Source organism: Vigna unguiculata, chromosome 7 (genome assembly GCF_004118075.2).
Source record: "Vigna unguiculata cultivar IT97K-499-35 chromosome 7, ASM411807v1, whole genome shotgun sequence".
NCBI lineage: Eukaryota > Viridiplantae > Streptophyta > Magnoliopsida > Fabales > Fabaceae > Vigna > Vigna unguiculata.
In genome coordinates this window covers 30,430,065-30,450,647 of record NC_040285.1, presented here as the reverse complement: position 1 = coordinate 30,450,647, position 20,583 = coordinate 30,430,065, and the positions used below count along the sequence as shown (strand labels likewise).

The 20,583-nt window shown below is 30.7% G+C and overlaps 2 protein-coding genes and 1 non-coding gene across 3 annotated transcripts; all 3 read right to left on the bottom strand.

The window, feature by feature from the left end:
* Positions 1-1,010: 1,010 nt before the first annotated feature.
* LOC114190317 lies at positions 1,011-4,889 on the bottom strand. Its single transcript, XM_028079149.1, has 2 exons — positions 3,131-4,889; positions 1,011-1,733 (listed from the first exon to the last, which is right to left on the bottom strand). The coding sequence occupies exon 1, from the start codon at positions 4,746-4,748 to the stop codon at positions 3,291-3,293; it is 1,458 nt and encodes a 485-aa protein (XP_027934950.1). The 5' UTR covers positions 4,749-4,889; the 3' UTR covers positions 1,011-1,733; positions 3,131-3,290.
* A 2,948-nt stretch (positions 4,890-7,837) lies between these two features.
* Positions 7,838-7,944, bottom strand: LOC114192838. Its single transcript, XR_003606157.1, has one exon. It is a non-coding gene; the product is annotated as a U6 spliceosomal RNA (small nuclear RNA).
* Positions 7,945-8,058: 114 nt separating this feature from the next.
* Positions 8,059-11,715, bottom strand: LOC114189888 (receptor-like protein kinase). Its single transcript, XM_028078609.1, has 2 exons — positions 8,674-11,715; positions 8,059-8,560 (listed from the first exon to the last, which is right to left on the bottom strand). Exons 1-2 carry the CDS (start codon positions 11,600-11,602, stop codon positions 8,223-8,225), a joined length of 3,267 nt encoding a protein of 1,088 aa, XP_027934410.1. The 5' UTR covers positions 11,603-11,715; the 3' UTR covers positions 8,059-8,222.
* Positions 11,716-20,583: the final 8,868 nt, after the last annotated feature.

Here is a 20,583-nt window from a genome sequence, read left to right as displayed (position 1 = left end):
TACTATTGAGATCTCAGCTTTGTGTGGGTCCACAAAATTGATCAATGTCGTTGAAAGATTAGTGACGTGAATTGAATCTAGCTTTTAAGGAAAAATTCTTTTGCAAAACAACAGTGTCTTTAATTTCAAGACTAAAATCATTAACCAGTAAACATGAAATTTGGGCGTAAAAGCCAATATTTTAGAAATATATAGTAAATGACGAATAAATATATTTTACCATTTGATAACCGTAGAAATTAATGCTAGCAATAGCTTAATTAATATACCCGCATCAATCTAAAACATTTGTATCACAGTAATATTTCGACATCTTTTTAATTGGTTCGAGAAAGTTAAACAGACAATAAATAACTTCAATAAAAAAATTATAAAATATTTGAAACGCAGGGTTTTGTTTTACTGAACTTCTTCAATTTGCTTAAGCAGGCAATGGAAATGCATTGAATTTCTGAAATGAGACTTAACAGTGAGAACCTAAGCTAGCTAATTTTACGTTGAGCGATTTCTGCATCCATGTAACTTCTAGGCTCAATTTGAATTCTTGCAACACACAAAAGGTGGAGAAAAATTTGTAAAATAATTTGAATATTCTGCCCCATTGCATCAATCAATGCCACTTCTTTAATTTGTCACTGTGCATTGAGATATAACCTCTACATCGCTCCACAAAATTGCTCATTGCTGGTGATAGATGATCTGTTACATCTGAAGATCACTACATATATTGAATGGTGTTACATGGGAAACAAGGCTGAAGTTCAAATTTTTTCGCACCCTCAAACTGTTAAAGTAGACAATCTAGTATGAATAGCAAAATAAACTTATTTATGAATAAATTCAAGTTGCAACACATGAATTTTCAGTCAAGAACTCTATTTGAGGGATGGAAAATTTTCAGAAGTCAATTAGGCCGTAAGCCAAATGTCAAGTAACAGCGAATCACAAGCTCCCAGGAAGATAACACATTTAAGACTGAAGCCTAGATTGTTACAAAATGGTAGACAATAAAATGAGATCATGATTTATATGAACATGCATGCATCGCTGACTTGTCTAGTGCTACCTACAACGTTATGGTAACAAAAGAATATAACATGTAGAGCTTATCAACAAACAAGGTTTTCTCTATATTCTTAACATTTGGAATAAGAAACTGAACCTTGCTTGGGTTTCCAGGAAAAGCTGGACCTAGTTAAGGATAATCCAGATTCATTTACCTGATTAGCACATGTTTGGAACCTTAGTAAACTATATAATTAGTTATGATTTATGAGTGTGCAAATAGTTGTTAATTCAGTCCTTGATTTGCTCCTTCAATTTACGCTCCTCTATGTAATCTAGTCCAGGGAGAGAAATTTCATAAGATAACTTCATTCTTTCTTGGCTAAAAACATTTCAAACTTTATATGCACATATTTTGACTCATGATGTTGCAGGCGTTCTTTGAAAGTGAATGTAAGTACGAGGAATTCAACTGACAGAATAAAAAAGTACTAGAACACAATTGTTTGGGAGAAGTGAGAATTCTAGGTGTTTTGGTACACCCTTCCATATATACTGTCACCAGACATATAATGGTTCAATCAAAATTTTGGAAGTTTAAAACAAGCACAATAAGAGCATACAAGATATTCAGAGCTTCAATCTTAACTAGAAACCACAGCTCAATAATGCTCATTAATGTCCTGTAGCAGACAATCAGCCAGTCGGATACAACATGATCTTGGTCACTGTGCAACAACGGCAACATGGAACAATCAAAGTAAAATAATAAGGTCCCAAATAAAACCTTGGAGGCTACTGTTTCAAGTTTTCAATTTAATCCATATCAGCAGAGATATTTCACAATTGGTTGATTCCAATAAAGTGAATGACAGGCAAAAGTCACAACAACTGCAAAATTAGTTTAAATTGCAACATATCTAATCCCAAATAAGTGTTCCTACGTTTAGACTGATAAAAGACGGAACTAGTGCAATACTAGAGTGAGGTGCTGACCTAGTTAGGATATCAAACTTGTATAGTGATGCTTTTGCACACCTTTCTTTTTAAAAAAAATAAGAAGTCACATTTACCCAAAAAATTCCACGGTATTATTAATTAGGAAGCTCACATGATAGATGAATAGATGTGAGACAATAAAGAGTGATGCACTTACTTGATGTTGTAGATTTCTTAAAGAAGAAAGTATGGACTGATTATCAAATAAATACTTTGTTTTCAAAGTAAAATTTTGTACTTTTTACTTCTTATCGTGTGGTTGATGAAGGTGCTTATCGTTTACATACAAAACAACAGGTTTCTTAGTTTAACTATTCAAGATCAATATTACAAAATGATGAGGAAATTAATGTTGATGTCACACATAGGAAACAAGCAAGATGGCTAAAATGGAGAAATAGATGATGTGTTATTTGTGACTTCAAAAAAAATCTACCAAACTCAAAGGCAAACTTTATCATACTGCTGTACATCTGACTATAATTTATGGTAGTGAATGTGTTAGGCTTGAAAGGGATAACAAGAGACAAGTGTGAGACTTGTTGAAATGACATGGGGAGGTTGTGTAACACGAATTGAGGAAACAAAAATAGAAAATTGATTAAGGTGGTTTGGAGTTTGGACTTGTGAAAGGAAAGCTTCAAAAGCACCAATGAGAGAAGTAGATTGTATACTTTTTAGTACTCTGAAAATCAGAAGGAGATCAAGAAGGACACTGGAAGAAGTTGTCAAGAGAGACATCTGTTATTTAACTGAGCTGAATAGTGCCATATGATCCATGTAACCAACATCATCTAGTGAGATAAGGTTTTGTTGTAATTATGTGCCATCGGCACACTCTAGAAAATCTCTCCCTCACACTCAAGCCTAGTTTTATATATCACTAGCATTACCATTCCCTAAGTCAGAATTAGCAAAAGGAAGGAATTATATTTTGCTTTCAAGTTAATCAAAAGAGAAAGCATAAATGATGCTGTTTATCTGGTCAAATCCCCATCTAACCAGCCAGATATAGTTCCAAAATGATGGACATTTTCCCAGAGAATCAGTCTTGTGTTCCTCCACAAATGCATATCCCTACCAAAAACTCACAAAAGGAAAGAGAATTAATTATCCAAGACATTACCTTCCACTGATTAGTTTGCTGAGCCTTAATCAATTCCCTACAAGTCAACAATATGTGCGCTAACAATCTCAGTCTCCTTGAGAATGAATCACAACACAAGACAGGTTTGAAGTATAGCAGCTGTGGAGAAACAGAAACAGAACCAGAAGCTTCATAGTCCTTATTGCCGTAGAATGTCTAGTATGTGATCCGCAACAATGTCGGCCACGATCTCAGGCGAAAACCGTGTTATCATATCCTCCCTAGCCTTCCTACCTATGGCTGTAGCCTCAGTGAGATTATTCATCACCTGCCTCATAAGAACCTGAAGTTTGTCCACAGAAGGTTCAGCCCAAAGGTGTCCTTTGAATGGACCTTCTGTTACTTCACTCATTCTATCCACAGGCAGTGGATAGCTATTATCGTCTGTTAAATACTCAGTTGGTCCAGACCAATTTGTTGCAATCACAGGCAATGCCATTGACATGGCTTCCACCACTGGTCTCCCCCATCCTTCCCCTCGGGAAGGAAGAACAAAAGCATCAGATGCCTTGTAAACTCTTGGCAAATCACTCAATGGTATGTGATTATCAATAACATAGACTGGAGCCCAACCACTTACTGGTTTTACCATACCCGAACTCTCCACAAAATCCAATATCTTGTTACCAAAATTCTTGTCAGTATGATAAGGATTTGTCAACAAGTACAAAGCAACCCCATCATCCTTTGAGAATTCCTTCAAGTATGATTTTAGCAAAACATCCCACCCTTTCCTATACTCCCATTTGAAGATACTTAAAAACACAAAGCTCTTCGTCACATGGGAACCTAACACAAGTTTTGCTCTAGAACTAGAAGCAAGACGAAATGGCTTGTACCTTCCCGGATCAAAGAACTCCACATCAACAGGTTGAACAATTTTCACCATCTTGGAAGGATCAACTCCACTTTGCACAAATGTAGACATATGGAACTCTGTAGGAACCCAGACATAGTTCATTGTATTACAGCGCTGCACATGTTGATCGTTCACTCTATCGGTCTCAAACATGGTTCTGCCAACGACAGACTTGAAATTATGGTAAAAAGATGGTGGGCATGGGATGGTTTCAAACAGTGGAGGGAACCAGGCACCAGGTTCACTATGGCAAATGACAATTGTCTCGTTCATTCTACACCGAGTTTGGTACAACTCACGTGCCAAGTCCTTCATATGAATTGGCAAACCCTTCCAAAACGCCAGAGATTCTAGATCACCATGATGGTCAATCGACAACCTTAAAGATTGCATTTTTCTGTGACCATGAAGGGCCAAAATGTAGGACCAACCTTCGGAGCTATACCCACCACCTGAAAGAAAAGGGGCCATCCATAGCACACAGTGATTGGAGGAGGGCACAGAAACTGGTTTTGAGGGTAAAAAGAGAGACTCAATTGCACGCATAATTGATGGTGATGTGAGGGAGTATTTCAAGTGGTGAACTTTGTAATAGTTTGTTGTTGTGAATCCCCAATAGATTGACGTAAGGAGAACCAAGAGAGAGAATGAGTGCAATGAAAATTTTCTGCATTTTGATGTGAATGAATGTGATTCTGGATTGGGAAGAACATGGTGGTCGGATTCAGAGGTATTCATGACAACATATATGGCTTACGGGAATCACACTATAACCATGGACAGAGAATGAGCATGTTAAATCCTCAGATTCGAGAACGAAGAAGGTTTTCTGACATGTTTTTGTCTAAAAAATCACTTATGTAGAAACTTCCTTTTGCAAACTTAATTTGAACACAAACTTTCAATGTTTCACTGGCTCCACGATTTATTTATTTTTTTTTTAATTTTTTAATTTAATCTTTTAGAATCTTTCCGCCTTCGAGTGAGAATGAGGAAGGATTATTTCTATTTTTCATTTCGGGTAGTTTCCGTACTGTATTCACCGCATAAATATTTGTACTGTATATTTATATTTATTGGGTATCTAATATATGGTATCTTATTTTTTTTATATATTTACGAGTATTTTTGGATATTTGTAAATATTTATAAAATTATTTAAAAAATAAATATTTAATTATAAATTTAAATAAAATAAAATAGATTACCGTTATAAAGTTTAAATGAAATTCAAGTTTATATACAATAGAAATTCCAGTGATTCGATTGTTTCTAAACATAAACAATAAAAAATCACTAAAACATTAGAGTTTGTTCTTCAGTTTTATTGGAAGTATTTTTCACTTGTTCTTCACCTTTATCGAGAGTATTCTCACTTGTTCTTCACCTTTATCGATAGTATTCTCATTTGTTCTTCACCTTTATCGGGAGTATTTTCACTTGTTCTTCACCGGGAGTATTTTCACTTGTTCTTCATCTTTATCGAGAGTATTCTCACTTGTTCTTCACCTTTATCGGAGTATTTTCACTTGTTCTTCACCTTCAACGAGAGTATTTTCACTTGTTCTTCATCTTCATCGAGAGTATTTTCATTTGTTCTTCACCTCTATTGGGAGTATTTTCACTTATTCTTCACCTCCATTGAGAGTATTTTCACTTGTTCTTCATCGGGAGTATTTTCACTTGTTCTTCATCGGGAGTATTTTCACTTGTTCTTCACCTTCATTAGTGAGTATACATAAATTATACCTGTAATTAATCTTTACAAACCAAAATTGTGTCCCCTGCTATTAAAAATAATAAAACTCATATGTTAGTGATTTTCGATACATATGAAACCCATGAAATAATAAAATAATAAACAAAAATGCTATTAAAATGATAGAAGTCATACTATAGTAATTTTCAATTCATACGAAACTCACGAAACATTAAAATAATAAACCATAAAATCAGTTAAATAAGGAAACCATATGAAACCATATTTTTCAATTCTTAAAACTTAATAAAATTCAATTCTTAAAAGTTAATAAACTTCAACTGTCACATGTCAATATTCTTATTTTGTTACCTTCATCATTTTACAATAAACATACCATAGACGTTATTGTCTATATAGGATTAGGATTTGATGTATATACTCAATTTCAAAGAAAGGGAAGAGAAGAATGTCAAGGGATATACATGAAAGAAGACAACATACCAATACTTAAAGCTAGAAGAATGAAGATAGAAGACAAAATGTGCAACTTATAAAAAATTAGGTTAGAATATATTTTACTAATATGTGTGTGTATGTATGTATGTATATATATATATATATATATATATATATGTATATATATATATATATATATTTGTGAATTAAAGTTTAGTGGGTACGGATACTATGATACTCGTATCTGTCCCATTAACATGCGAAATATCAAAAATACTCGTACTCGCAGATAGCGGGTATCCATTTATAATATTTGTTTTCTACCTGTTGCGGGTTTTATCCGTATACACTCGCGAGTACGGATTTTTTGATATCCTTAAATACAATAGGGCTTATATTTGAATTTAGGAATTTTGTCTCATGAAATATTTTATACAATTTTTATTTTTTTAATTTAGTTTGTTGAGGATGTCTTTTTCTCATTACTATAATTAAGTATCAGATTTATTAAACTTTTCATCTATTTTATCATTGGTATTTCAGTAATTAAACTTTCATTGAAGATCGTAACATATGTGAATTTCCAATTCTTTTAATCATGAAAACACTTTAGTGGTGTGTGAGTATAGTTTTTTGTTTAAGTCACTTTTTCTAAAGATTAGTTGTTTCCATAAACACATCGATTTAAAAATTAAAAGTTAATATCTATTAGTTAGAGTCGATCTTAAAGGTCATTATTAATAAATTAATGTATATAATTTTAGAGTTGCATGTGTGTGCAACCCAAATTTGACGTTAATAATTATTTAATGTCAACTTTTACTTGTTAGATTGTCAAAAAATTGTTACCTAATGAGTAATTTATATTTATATTTAATATAATTTAAAAAAATATAAAATGTGTTAATCAGAATAAAGAATATTATATATTATCATTGATTTTTGTTTCTTTATTGTTAAAACAAATTGAAAACAAAATTGTAAAATATAAAACATGTCTATCAAAAATGACAAATTTCATCATAGATTATGTGTATATAATACGACATTATTATTTATATATTATGTAATACATTATTATTATTATTATTTACATAATGTGTATTTCACATATAAAAGAACATATTTTTCTCATCCTATAAACCGCCTGTGAGAATTTTTTTCTAAAACGTAGAGTCTGGCTTTTCCGCAGGTTTTTTTAACCCATCTTTCCTTCGAATTTCACACTAAAATCCCAATTTCAGTCCCAAGGTTTCTCATGCTCAAGATAGGTAAGAGTTAAACATTTTATTTCCTATCGACAATGAGATTTGTACACCGATTTCTTTGGATGAAGCTACAAAAAATACTATATATGTTAATTTTGAGAGAATCTTGGTGAATATTGATTTGAATGAAAATATTTTGGATCAAATAGAGAGAGGGCTTTTCATCTTTTGTTGGTTTACGATATGTAAATATTTTTCTTTTCTATCATTGTCAAGTCCTTGGTCATGATCCAGGTAACAGTATAAAAGTTAGGAACTTTTGCTTATAATAATATATTTCTGTCCCTATAAAGGATCCAAAGTTGGTTGATGCACAGTGAGTAGCAACAGGTAGTTGCTTTGCGGCTCAGGATTTAGAAATATTAAGAAGGCTTTGAAATTTTTTCATGAAACAATGTTATAAAAATACCGTTAGGAATATTTTTCTCATTTCTGCTTGTCATCTTCTGCAGGAGACATGCTAATATTCTCTGCATGATTTTAATTTTATTGGATGCCCAGGAGGAACTCGGAAATACTTTTCAGTGTCAAGGTTTATCTCTAATCCTGTTCCTGAATATTCTCATGCTCAAGAATAATCCAATAACTCATTATACTGTCAAAGAAGTCCAATAAAAAGTCGTGAAAAAACACTGAACTTAGTTTCATAGAGTATGCATAAATGCCTGATTGAATGTAGAAACAAAACTTTGTACATAAAAGAACAACACCACAACAGGTGAAACATAAAACCTTGTCATGATTATACAATGGGAACTAAGCCTTAAGAAAACTATAACATCTTTCTTATGTGGAGCTTTTACCATCTGCATACAAATTCTTGATAACATCCCTCATCGTTGGTCTGCTGCGTGGATCCTTTAATGTACATCTCAAAGCCACCAAAAGAACCTTTGTAACTTGTTTCGTAACTTCAGAATTTGAAATTTCACCAGCCAACTCTGAATCAACAATTTCATCAACAACTCCTGCTTCCTCCCAGGCAGATCTAGCCCAATTAACTATATCTGTTCCTTCTACAAATGATGGATCCAATGCCTTCTTTCTGGATATCAGCTCCAGCAATACTACACCATAACTGTATACATCGGCCTCTTTACCCTTTGTTGTTGTATAAGCATTCTCTGTCATAAGCAATCATTTAATATTTTACTATGGAGCATTGAGAAATAAAAGATGTTGTTATACCACAACAAAAATAGGTGCAGTTATTATGTGGATAGTGTAGAAGAATTACCTGGTGGTATATAACCAAGTGTACCAGTGACATATATTGACTGTGTGGAGGTAGAAGGCTGATCCAAAAGCTTGGCAATACCAAAATCTGCAATATGGGGCTCCATCTCAGAATCTAGAAGTATATTGGTTGTTTTGATATCTCTGTGCACAATGACAGGATCACAGTCATGATGGAGATAAGCCAATCCATGAGCAATTCCAACAGCTATCTTATTCCGGATATTCCAATCTAAGGAATGAGATCCCTTCTTCTCATGCAAAGCATCGTACAGACTTCCATTTGGCATGTATTTGTATGCAATGAGACCATAGTTTTCTCTCAACCAGCAGCCTTCCATTTTTGCCAAATTTCGATGCCTAATATTTCCAAGGGTTTGAATTTCTCTGGTCATGCTTGAGCTCTTCGTTTCATCACTAGCAAATACAAACTTCTTTATAGCCAAAATATTGTCTGGACCAAGTGCTGCTTTATAGACAACTCCTTGAGCTCCTCTTCCAATAATATACTGATCATTTAGATTTTCTGTAGCTTTCATAACCATATTGAGAAGGGGTGGAGAATTATCATCTTCGTTGATTGTGGGTTCCTGCTTAATTTTTCTGATAAAAAATATATAAATTAACCCCAGCAGCAGAACGAGTGATATTAAGGATCCAAGTGCTATCATCGTGATTGCAACTTTGCTGAGCTTTTCTGACTTTTTTGAAGTTATGTCACAGGGCCTTAAATAGCTGTTTTCAGTGAAATTTGAGGTACATAGGCCAGGATTGCCCAAAAAAGATAAAGAAGAATTTGTTAAACTTGTTAGCCGTAGTGGCACAGGACCTTCAAAAGAATTGTATGAAATGTTGAACTCAGATAATGAACTGAGGTCATTGAGAAATTGTATACTTCCTGTCAAATTGTTCCAAGATAGATCCAGTTGTACAAGATTCTTCAGGTTCTGGATGTCCCTAGGAAGCTCACCTATCAGCCCATTAGCACTTAGATTTAGATTATACATCAAATCCACCAGTTCTCCAATTGATTTAGGAATGGTTCCTCCAAACATGTTTCCTCCAAGTTGTAAATCATTGAGCCTTTTAAATTCTGATAAGAATGCTGGAATACCACCATCAAAATTATTCTCTGAGAGAATTAAAGTTGTTAATCCAGTCCAGTTCCCAAAATTTGATGGAAACGAACCATTCAAGAAATTGAATCCAACATCAAACTCGATCATTTTGTTACAGTTTGACAGTTGATGTGGCAAAGGACCTTTCAAAGTATTGTGAGAAAGAACCAAAGTCCGGAGATTCACAAGGTTTCCCAGCTCCGAGGGTACAAGACCTGTCAAGCTGTTAACGGATAAATCTAAAAGAGAGAGATTTGTGCAGTTTCCAAAAGTTGATGGAATTTCACCCCTGATATTGTTGTTGTTGATGTTCATATGAAGGAGATTTGGATTAGTTTCAAAATCAGGAAGTGGCCCGGAGAAATTGTTTTGTTCAAGTCTCAGCCTTTCAAGAGTTGTGCATCTTCCAAGATCAGGTGGTATGCTGCCATAAAGTTGATTGCCAGCCATATTCAACCTGACCAATTGCTTTCCAAAGCAAACATTTGGTGGGATGGGACCGGTGAAATTATTATCCGTGACGTCAAACACAACCAAACTGCTATTGATCCCTAAGCTTTGAGGAATGACTCCGGAGAACTGATTTTCAAAGAAGGTGATATTCTTAAGATGTTTAAGCTGTGCCATCTCAAGAGGTAGCTCACCTGAAAGGTTATTAATGTATACGTGTACCTGCTCAAGTGTTTGAATTTTCCAAATGCCAAGTGGAATTTTTCCTGTCAAATGGTTTTCAAACAACAAAAGTTCGCGTAATATACTCAAGTTTCCCAATTCACTAGGAATTTCTCCTTCGAGTTCATTGGTATGCAAATACAACTCTTCCAGGGATTTGCAATTACCAATCTGTGGAGGTATTTTCCCAGACAATTGGTTCTGTGGAATCACTAGAATAGAAAGGTTGGTAAGGAGTCCTAAGGATGACGGTATACTGCCAACAAAGTTACTTTCTACAGCATAAAACTCTTTTAGGCCACTACAATTCCCCAAGCTTGATGGTATAGGCACACTGAAGTTAATGTAAGAAAGAGACAGAACAGACAACTTTTTACAATTTCTAGATCCCAGTTGAATAGTACCTCCAAGACTATTACGATCGAGAAATAACTCAAGAAGATTTTCGAGATTATTTAGACTCTCCGGAATAACTCCCTGCAATTTATTACCTCTTAAATACAGATTCTCTAATTTACTACAATTTCCAATGGACATGGGAATAGTCCCTGACAGCTGATTAAAAGAAAGATCCAGTGTGATAAGGTTGGTCATATTCCCAATACTAGAGGGAATGGAACCACTTAAACTGTTGTCACTAAGATACACTTCTTCCAGGAGACGAAATTCCCACAAGAACTTAGGAATGTCACCACTCAGCCGATTAATTGAGAGATCCAGATACGTCAAATCTTGCAAGTTTCGAAAGCTCTCTGGTATTCCTCCACTAAAGTTGTTTCTAGTAATGTCCATGTACTCAAGCATGCTACAGTTGTTTAATTCTGGGGGAATTTTTCCAAACATATCATTATCTGACAAGTCTATGGTCTGCAAGTGAATCAAACGTCCAATTTCAGGTCCTAATTGGCCAAAAATAGAATATCTACTGAGGTTTAGAGAATTCACATTATTGGCATTATCACAATGCACTCCCACCCACGAGCATGGAGTGGAATCAGACAGCTTCCATGTAGAGTTTATGTCCCCAGACCCAACAACCCAGTCCCGGGAGAGGGACAACAAAGCCAACCCATCAGAGTTTAAGGCAGAAACAGCATATAAAAAACTAGAAAAACACAGAAGCAGCAAGAGACACCCCATAGGAGGAACTGAAAGAAGCAAGAAGGAACCACAAGGTACCACAAAGACAAATATGACAGAGTGGTGGCAAAGGTTTAAGAGGGAATAAACACTTACCTTCTTGCAGCGTGCAAGAAGATCAAAGAATGGTGATGTTTTGGGCTTTAGGCTCTGTTAGGAGGGGCTGAAATTGCCTGGAAATAGTTGATTAAGTGTTGAGTTTGTGCACATGAAGGAAGCAAAAAGGTAGAAGTTGAAACTGAGGAAACATTTTGGTCTGACAAATAAATAGTGGAATGGATCTGATGCCATGCAAGTTGGAGCATACAGGTGTTTGTCGGCTTATCGTTGGCTTGTTTCAGGTTTGAACCAATGGGTATTATATATTTTTTTTATCCACTTGCAAAATATTTGGTTTAGTTGGAAGTGGAAGATACAAACGTGATTGTAATAGGAATAATTAAAGCAACATACAAGTGTGTGTATGTGTGTGAACTGTTATTGGTGTGCGCCCTCTTCTCGAGTTATGACTTCTGATTCGAAGTTTGACATGGTGATCTAATCCAATTACTCATTGTCGTACATTTGAAGGATGAGAAGAAGAAAAGGAGAAAGTGTTGAAAAGTATTAAAACATAAAAGTTGAAAATCTTGGTGGGGTTGTGTATAAATCATACTGTAATGAGAATCACTCAGGTTATTAGAATCTCTAAAGTTAAAGTTAAAAGTTAGGAAAAAAAAATTTATCGACTAAATTTTAATAATTTTTTTTTACAATTTGATGTGTCATCCTTTAAATAATTTCTTATTTTTTATTTTCACATTTTTTATATTTTTAAATCAATTAAAAAATAACATTTCCAAGTTAAAAAAAATTGATAAAATTTGATTGTCAATATAACATTGTTCTAAAACGAACCATTGTTCTAAAAGTTATGATAATGGGCCTTAATTATAGTACTTGTCATAAGTATCATGTTGGTCACACTTTTTCTAGCAATCATATTTGAGGTATCGTAGGACAATCATCTTATTGATTTCACTATCATAACCTCTAAATCGGTTTTAATGAACTTTTAAAGAAATTTTCCGTTGACCCTTTCAATGTATGAGTTAAAAAAATCTCACCTCTCAAAATTCCTACATAAAATAAATTATGTTTAAAGGAAAGTGAGTTTTATTTATTATTATAACATCAAAATAATACTTAACTGAAAATAAATAAATAAATTACAAGCACCATTTTTAAGTTTTTTTTTTAAGAGCAGTTTATTTAGTATTATTTTTTTTTTTAAAATATTCAATTTGTGAGTCTATTTAGAAGATGCCTATATTTCTAGACACTTTTTTTTAATCAAACCAGACTATATTTCGCCTTTCATTTTTTTAATTAACTATTCATCTTTACAGTTTATTAATATTATAACAAAATAAATTTACCTCGGTAAAATGTATTTACATCCTTAATTAATTTAGTATCACACATATTATAACAATTCTAAAAAATACTAAGATATATTTTAACCGTAATATAGTAAATAATAAAAAAATAAGTATACATGTAATTATTACATAATGAACTAAATATAAATTTTCGTTATTTAATTATGAAATATATTTTAGTTTATGATTAATTATAGTTTTTAACGATGATATTGACTTAAAAGTTGTAGCTTCGTCATTCTTTATTGATTTAATTATTATTTATCTTTTTAATGATGGATGATTATGACGATAATATCAATAGTTAAGTTTATAATTATTTTCATTTTCTGTAGAAATGTAATTTTTTCTTCTTTGCAATCTTGACACTTTTGATCTAAATTATAATATCTATATTGACAATTTAAATTGGATTATGTCCTTGAAAAGAAAATTAACTTTTTTCTTTAAGTGTTTACACGTTATCTCGTTTTACGTAAATATTTTTTTAAAGAAAATTCTCATTCATAGAGAATTTTTTTTTTTAGTAGTTCATATCTAAAATTTTGGGTTTAGTATGTTTTTAGTTGATGAACTTTCATTCAAAATTGAAATTCGTCTTTGTCTAAAATTTTGATACATTTCGATCCCTAAATATTAAAAATAAATGAATATAGTCATTTTAACCTGATTACGTTAATTATATTTGACATGTCAAACGCGTTTTATGTTAGTATGAAAGTTGTTTACACCGTTTGACACATCTTCGAATTAATATCTATTGTGAAATGCGTTCGACACCTCAAAAAATGTTAACTTAATTGGGTTAAAAGAACTATATTTATTCATTTTTTAAGTTTAAGAACCAAAATGTATCAAAATTTCGGATAGGGATAAATTCCAACTTTAGATCTAAGTTCAGAAACTAAAATCATATTTAAACCTAAAATTTGTATGACCATTTTCACTGTATAATCTCTTTTATAATCATGTTTACCTTTAAGTTATTAGTCTTAATTATGCGTGTGGATTAGCGTCAAGTCTTACAAATTAAACTAAAATCTTAATTCTAGTTTGGTCATCGGTGGGAACGCATGATGGAGAGCTCCAACCTTTCATGACTAGGACCGATAATTTTAACAAAACTTAAAAAATAAAAAATAAAAAACTTAACAACTTCATAATTTATGATTATACATGTGAACTGTTTCAAGGGTGACATGTCGTGTGTAATAAAAAAAACAGTTTAGTTCAAAATATTTTGAAATTTTAAAAGCCCATAAAAAAAAATTGTTTTCAATTTTTTTTCATTATTACTATTAAGTTGTCACATTATGTGATTTAACTTTAAAAATATTTTTATAAAGGGTCAATGTTTTCTGTATTCCAAATAATGGAAGAAGACGAATAAACGAAGTAGGTAGGTCAAAAACTCAAATCTATATTCGACTACAATCTAATAACTCATTTTTTACACTTTTTCGGTCAACAAATAAATATTGCATTGAAGTCCTTGGAGCAATTGTATTTCGTCTATATTTTTAATTTGAAAAGTTTATAGTCTTATTTCACATGATGAAATGTTTTTTCAAGATATACATGATGAAACAAGACGTGAAAGCAAAAATTAAAACTCCTTAGTGTGTTTTGATTTAAATATAAATAATGACTATATTTCTTTTCAAATAATTAAAATTAAGTCGACAATATTGACTTGAGTTTTTCTTGGACGTTGGAAAGTCTTTTCTCTCCCCTTTTATGACTTTTCTAAACTATGTGACACTTTTTTAGGAAATTGAGTATTTTATTGTTTGAAAATTGTAAAATTAACATTTCTATAATAAGTAGGAAGATAAACAAAAAAATAAAGAAAAAATAATTAGATTTTAAATAGATAATATATATTTGACTATTTATAAAAAAAAAATAAGAGTTTAAATTTTTTATATTTTTTAATTAAGTTTTTTTTTTATTTAATGGTATTTTTAATTGAATTTTCCTAATCATTAATTTAGAACAATAAAATAAGATGTATTGTATAAAGATGGTTAGGTTATAAAGATGACTAGTTTGCTTTCGTAAAATTAAATAACAAACACTCAATAAAAAATATAAACTTTTAGATATTTAATATAATAAATTTTTTTAATTAACTAATCAATTAAAAATAATGAATTTATAAAAAAAAGAAAATTTAATTAAACTCGAATACAATACTTTTATCAACGTTGAGAAAAAACGTCCATTTATAAAGGCATACAAAACAAATAACTGCTTTGCATTTAAAAATATTATTTAGATATCTTAAAAATTTATAAGCATATTACTCATCAAACTTAGAGACGGCAAATAAACCCGTCCCTGTAGGTATTTTTCGAACCAGTATCCGTTTGAGAATCCCCGCATTAACTGGATATAGGTATGGGTATGGGTATGGGAAATCCCCAATTTTTTCAATTGGGTATGGGGATGGGGATGGAGATGAATATATCTCCGCCATAATACCCGTCCCCGCCATATCTCCATCCTCGTTTAAATTATTAAAATATTCACAATGTAATCCTATATATATATATATATATATATATATATATATATATATATATATATATATATTCTATTTTTTATTTCTTCTAAATATTTGGTTTGTCATGAAACTCATTCGCATCTCTAATATATTTTTTTATCTTATAATAACCTTTATGTAATTATGTTAAAATGATGTATGTCAATTAAAAAAAAATATGTATAACATTTGAATATTTCTATTATTTTTTAAATTTTGATTTATTGTATATTTTTCTTTCACGTGAGAATGTTTAATACTCTCAATTTAAGTGTTTAATAGCATAAACATTCCATTTACTGGGTAATATAACAAAAATTCTTTACTTATAACTATTATTAATTTTTGTTTCATTTGAAGAACTGTTTTATTTCGCTAAAACAATTTTTGTTATTTCTCAACCATTGAGTATATATGTTGATATTTGAAAAGTTTTATTAGATCTCTAAGACATTTTTCATCTTATCATACCCTTAATTATACATTTTTTTTGTGCAATTCCTTCCGATAGTTTCCAAATTGTTTATAAGACACACATTTGTTAATTTTTTAATATTTTTATTTTTGTTTATTTTCATCATGTAGAATACTATTTCGATAAATTTTATCTAATTATTTTTTATTTTCTAACTCATTACAATCATACTTTAATTTTTTCACTATAATTGTATAAATAATTTTTATTTACTACAATATAAAAATTTAATGTAATTGCTATGAATATTTTTTTATCACCATCCAATATATATTGGAGTTTAAAAGATACAAGATCTATGATAAAATTTTATTATGTTTATTATTTGTTCTTTGCGTCATTTTTTTAGCCACTACTAAAAAATCTGATATTACATGAGAATTTTCTTGCAAATTTGTTAAAATAATTTGCAAGAAAAGACTTTTTTCTGCTATTTTTTTTTTTTAATTTTAATTGGCAGGTAATTCCTTTGTGGGTAATTATTTCCTACAAAATTATAGAATTCGCAAGTATTTCCTACAAAATTTGTTGCAAAAAGTGTTTTATACAAGAATTTCCTGCAATTTTTTTTTTCATAACAAAATTTATAGGTATTTCCTACAAAAAAAATTCAAAACAAAATTAATAGGAATCATGAGTTTTTGTAGTAGTGTATCAACTATTGAGTATATTTGTTGATATTTAAAAAGTTTTTTTTAGATCTCTAAGATATTTTTCATCTTATCATACCCTAAATTAAATATTTGTTTTTCTTTGTGTGATTCCTTCCAATAGTCTACAAATTGTTTATAAGACACACATTTGTTAATTTTTTAATATTTTTATTTTTTGTTTATTTTCATCATGTAGAATATTATTTCGATAAATTTTATCTAATTATTTTTTATTTTCTAACTCATGACAATCATACTTTAATTTTTTCACTAATTGTATAAATAAGTTTTATTTACTACAATATAAAAATTTAATGTAATTGCCATGAATATTTTTTTACCACCATCCAACATATATTGTGGTTCAAAAGATACAAGATCTATATTAAAAATTTATTATTATGTTTATTATTTGTTCTTTGCATCATTTTGATCAAGTGATGTATTATAACTCTTATTAGTATATAAAAAATAGATTCATTATAATTTAAAATATTGAAATAAACAAACATTTAAAATATATTTTAATTTAAATATTTTTTTCCTTTTATATTTTTTTAATTTTTTTTTAAATTTATCAATTAGGTTTCACTAATGTTTGCAAATTTAATAAATGTTTTGGTTTTCATTAAATTTTATTTGGTATTATAATCTAAAATGTAAACAACTATAATTTATTTCAAAGTATTTGATATCGAAGAAACAACTATACTCCTAATATTGAATATTTGATAATATTATGTTTCCTTTACCGTAATTTTTTATTATTTTATAAAAATTAATTAAAATTAATATTAAAGTAGTAAGAAAATAGATACGGGTATGGGTACAAGATTATACCCGTTATCCGGTGGGGATGGGGATAAGACAAAAGTTTGATACCTATTGGGTTTGGGTATGGAGATGTGGATGAATTTCATTTATAGAAATGTGTGTAGGATAGTGAAACCCGTCCCCGCCCCGTCCCTTGCCATCCCTGTGCATTGCATTTTGAAAAACAAAAATACTGTAAGATTAATAAAAAAATATGAAATTCAAAGGTTTTTATTGATAGGAACTTTCAACTCTGTATTTATGTTTGTTTAATTTGATGGGACACGCTTTGGCATATTTATTTATATGTTATTATAATAGCCACTTGCCGACAACAGAAAAAACGTCAATAAGATTAAATTATATATCTTCAACATTATTTTTATGACCATATTATCATTAGATTAAGATTTAACCACTAAACATACAAATCATTTATATTTTATTCAAATTAAAATAGCTTATTCAGTATTTTAAACTTACGTATTACACTATAATTTATTATAGAACTAAAATTCTTTTAAACTTTAAAACATGTTTTAATAGCATTAGTACTTTCAATTTTAATACTTTAAATATGTACACAAACACGTAGTGTATAAATAAAAGAGAAAATGATATTTTAACTCATTTTTTTTACCTACTTTTAATTTTCTATTTCAATCACCATTAGATCATTTATTTTGATTTTTTTAGTGATGTGATGATCTAATAGTGATTAAAGTGGTAAGTTAAAAGTAGATAAAAAAAAATGGATTAAAGTATCATTGTCCAAATAAAAAAAAAGGACAAACTAATGAGTATACAACCCTAGATGTATATGGAATTATTTCAAATTTTGATTTTAAACTTTTAAAATAAATGTATATGGTTATTTTAGTTTAATAATTTGAAATTATCTTTTTACATGGACATTTTAATTTGAATTTGAATCAGAATATATAAGTTTTAACGTCGATCTGAACAATAAAAAAGCTACCGCGATTGAATTATGAGATTATATTTATTTATTTTTAAAACTTGAAAATTGAATTTTATCAAAGTTTGAAATAAAAATAAATTTTAATTTTTATAAAAATTTAATTGCATTACTTTATACTCCCTTTGCCTTGCTGCATGCATAGTTTTCTTGTGAGACCTAAAAGTTTTGCTGAGAAACTTCTATTTGGATCGTAACACTTGTAGAATAAATTATATTATGTGAAAAAGCATAATTTCACATATTAGTTTATGAATACAATAATTTCATATATTAGTTTATGAAAACAAATGTTGTTGCCCAATGTTTCTCTCGTAAACTCACTCACGACATGTTATTGTAGTTACATTTTTTTTATCTATATCAATGATAAAAATAGTATATATTTTCTACTTTTATTTATATTGATCGAGATATAATGTATTTAATTCTCTTTTATTGTTATCAAATATTTTATTTTATTAATTTTACTTTTTTTTATATAATGAGACATTGTACTCTATTTATTAAACAAGGTTTTAATAAATCAGTAAGTTATTTTTTAGATATTTTCATCAAACATCTTTTATTTGCGTTTCTAAATGCAGATAACTTTATTGCTTCAATTGATGATTCTCATTCATGTGATATTAACATGGATAATTTTTCAGCTTTACCTATTTCACATACGGATCCTACTCCCTACTCCTAGTCTTGTTTCTGATAATGCTGAAGTTACTGATCCTGATCTTAAAACTTCTCATAGAATGAAAAACAGGCATCCATACTTAGATCAATATTATTGTGGTGTTGCTTCCACTTCATGCTCTACTTTGTCCACACCTTATCAAATGCATTTATTTGTTTCTTATGATAATTGTTCACCATACTGCCTCTTGTCATAATGTTTTTGCACAAGCTGAACCTTTTTCCTTTAAAGAAGCTGCTCAACATGACTATTGAGAACATGCTATGGATGTTGAGGTTACATGCCCTTGACAAAAATCAGCTTGGACTTTAATTCCTCCTAGCATCAAGTCTATTAGTTGCCATTGGGTTTACAAACTCAGACATAAACCAAATGGCACAGTGATAAGTTTAAAGCACGGTTGGTGGCTAAGGGTTTTACTCAAACAGAAGAGCTTGATTATTTTGAAATCTTTTTCCCTGTTGTCAAACTTACTACTATATGCATCTTTTTAGCTTTTGCCAGTGCTAGTGATTGGTTTATTCATCAGTTAGATGTTGACAGTCCTTTCCTCCATGGAAATTTACATGAAGAGATCTATATAAAGTCTCCACCTGATCTTTCTCTTCCCCAGCCAAATCTTGTTTGTAAGCTTAACAAGTCTCTATATGATTTAAAATTGTTGGGTATTGGGCTCCCTTCCTATGTGGAGAAAAGACCCAAAACTTGAGAAGCCCATGTCTCATTTAACCCAGTGGAGAGGGGGCTATAAAATAAAGAGAGAGACAGAACAATAGAGTCAGAACACACTGTAAGCCCTAACACATAGAGGGAGAGGTAGAGGGAAAATTTTATTCACGTTTTTCACATAGTTGTCACAGTAGAATCGGCGCTGCGGATTCGTTCACCGTTGGATCGGGCTGAAATTTTTACAGCAGGTTCGGAACTCATTGCTCTTCATTCTGACCAATAAGATTTTTGATACGAGGTCTGAGTTGGGAGATATTAATTTCGCACTGCAGCAGTGATATTATAGGTTTTCCTCTCTTGTTCTTCTCTATTTTGAAAGCTTTGTTGCTTTGTTATTTGGTTGGGTGTTGGCACTAATTTGTGCTATTGATTGAGACTCTTTTGTACTCTTGTTGATCATAGTGGAACTATTTCTTTGGTCTGGACAACTCGTGGTTTTTACCCTTGATTTAAGGGGTTTTCCACGTTAAAAATATTGGTGCCTTTATTTGTGCTTTTGGTGATTTATTATTGCTGCTCTTTGATTATTTGATTATTGCTCCTCATAGATTCTTGCAAGTTAGGGGAAATTATATCCGCTGCATTCTCTGGTATATTGTTTGTTGTTGTTTTCCCCATCAGAGTGGCATCAGAGCTCTTGGTTGGGCTATATTTACTTGCTTGAATGATGGAGCCAAA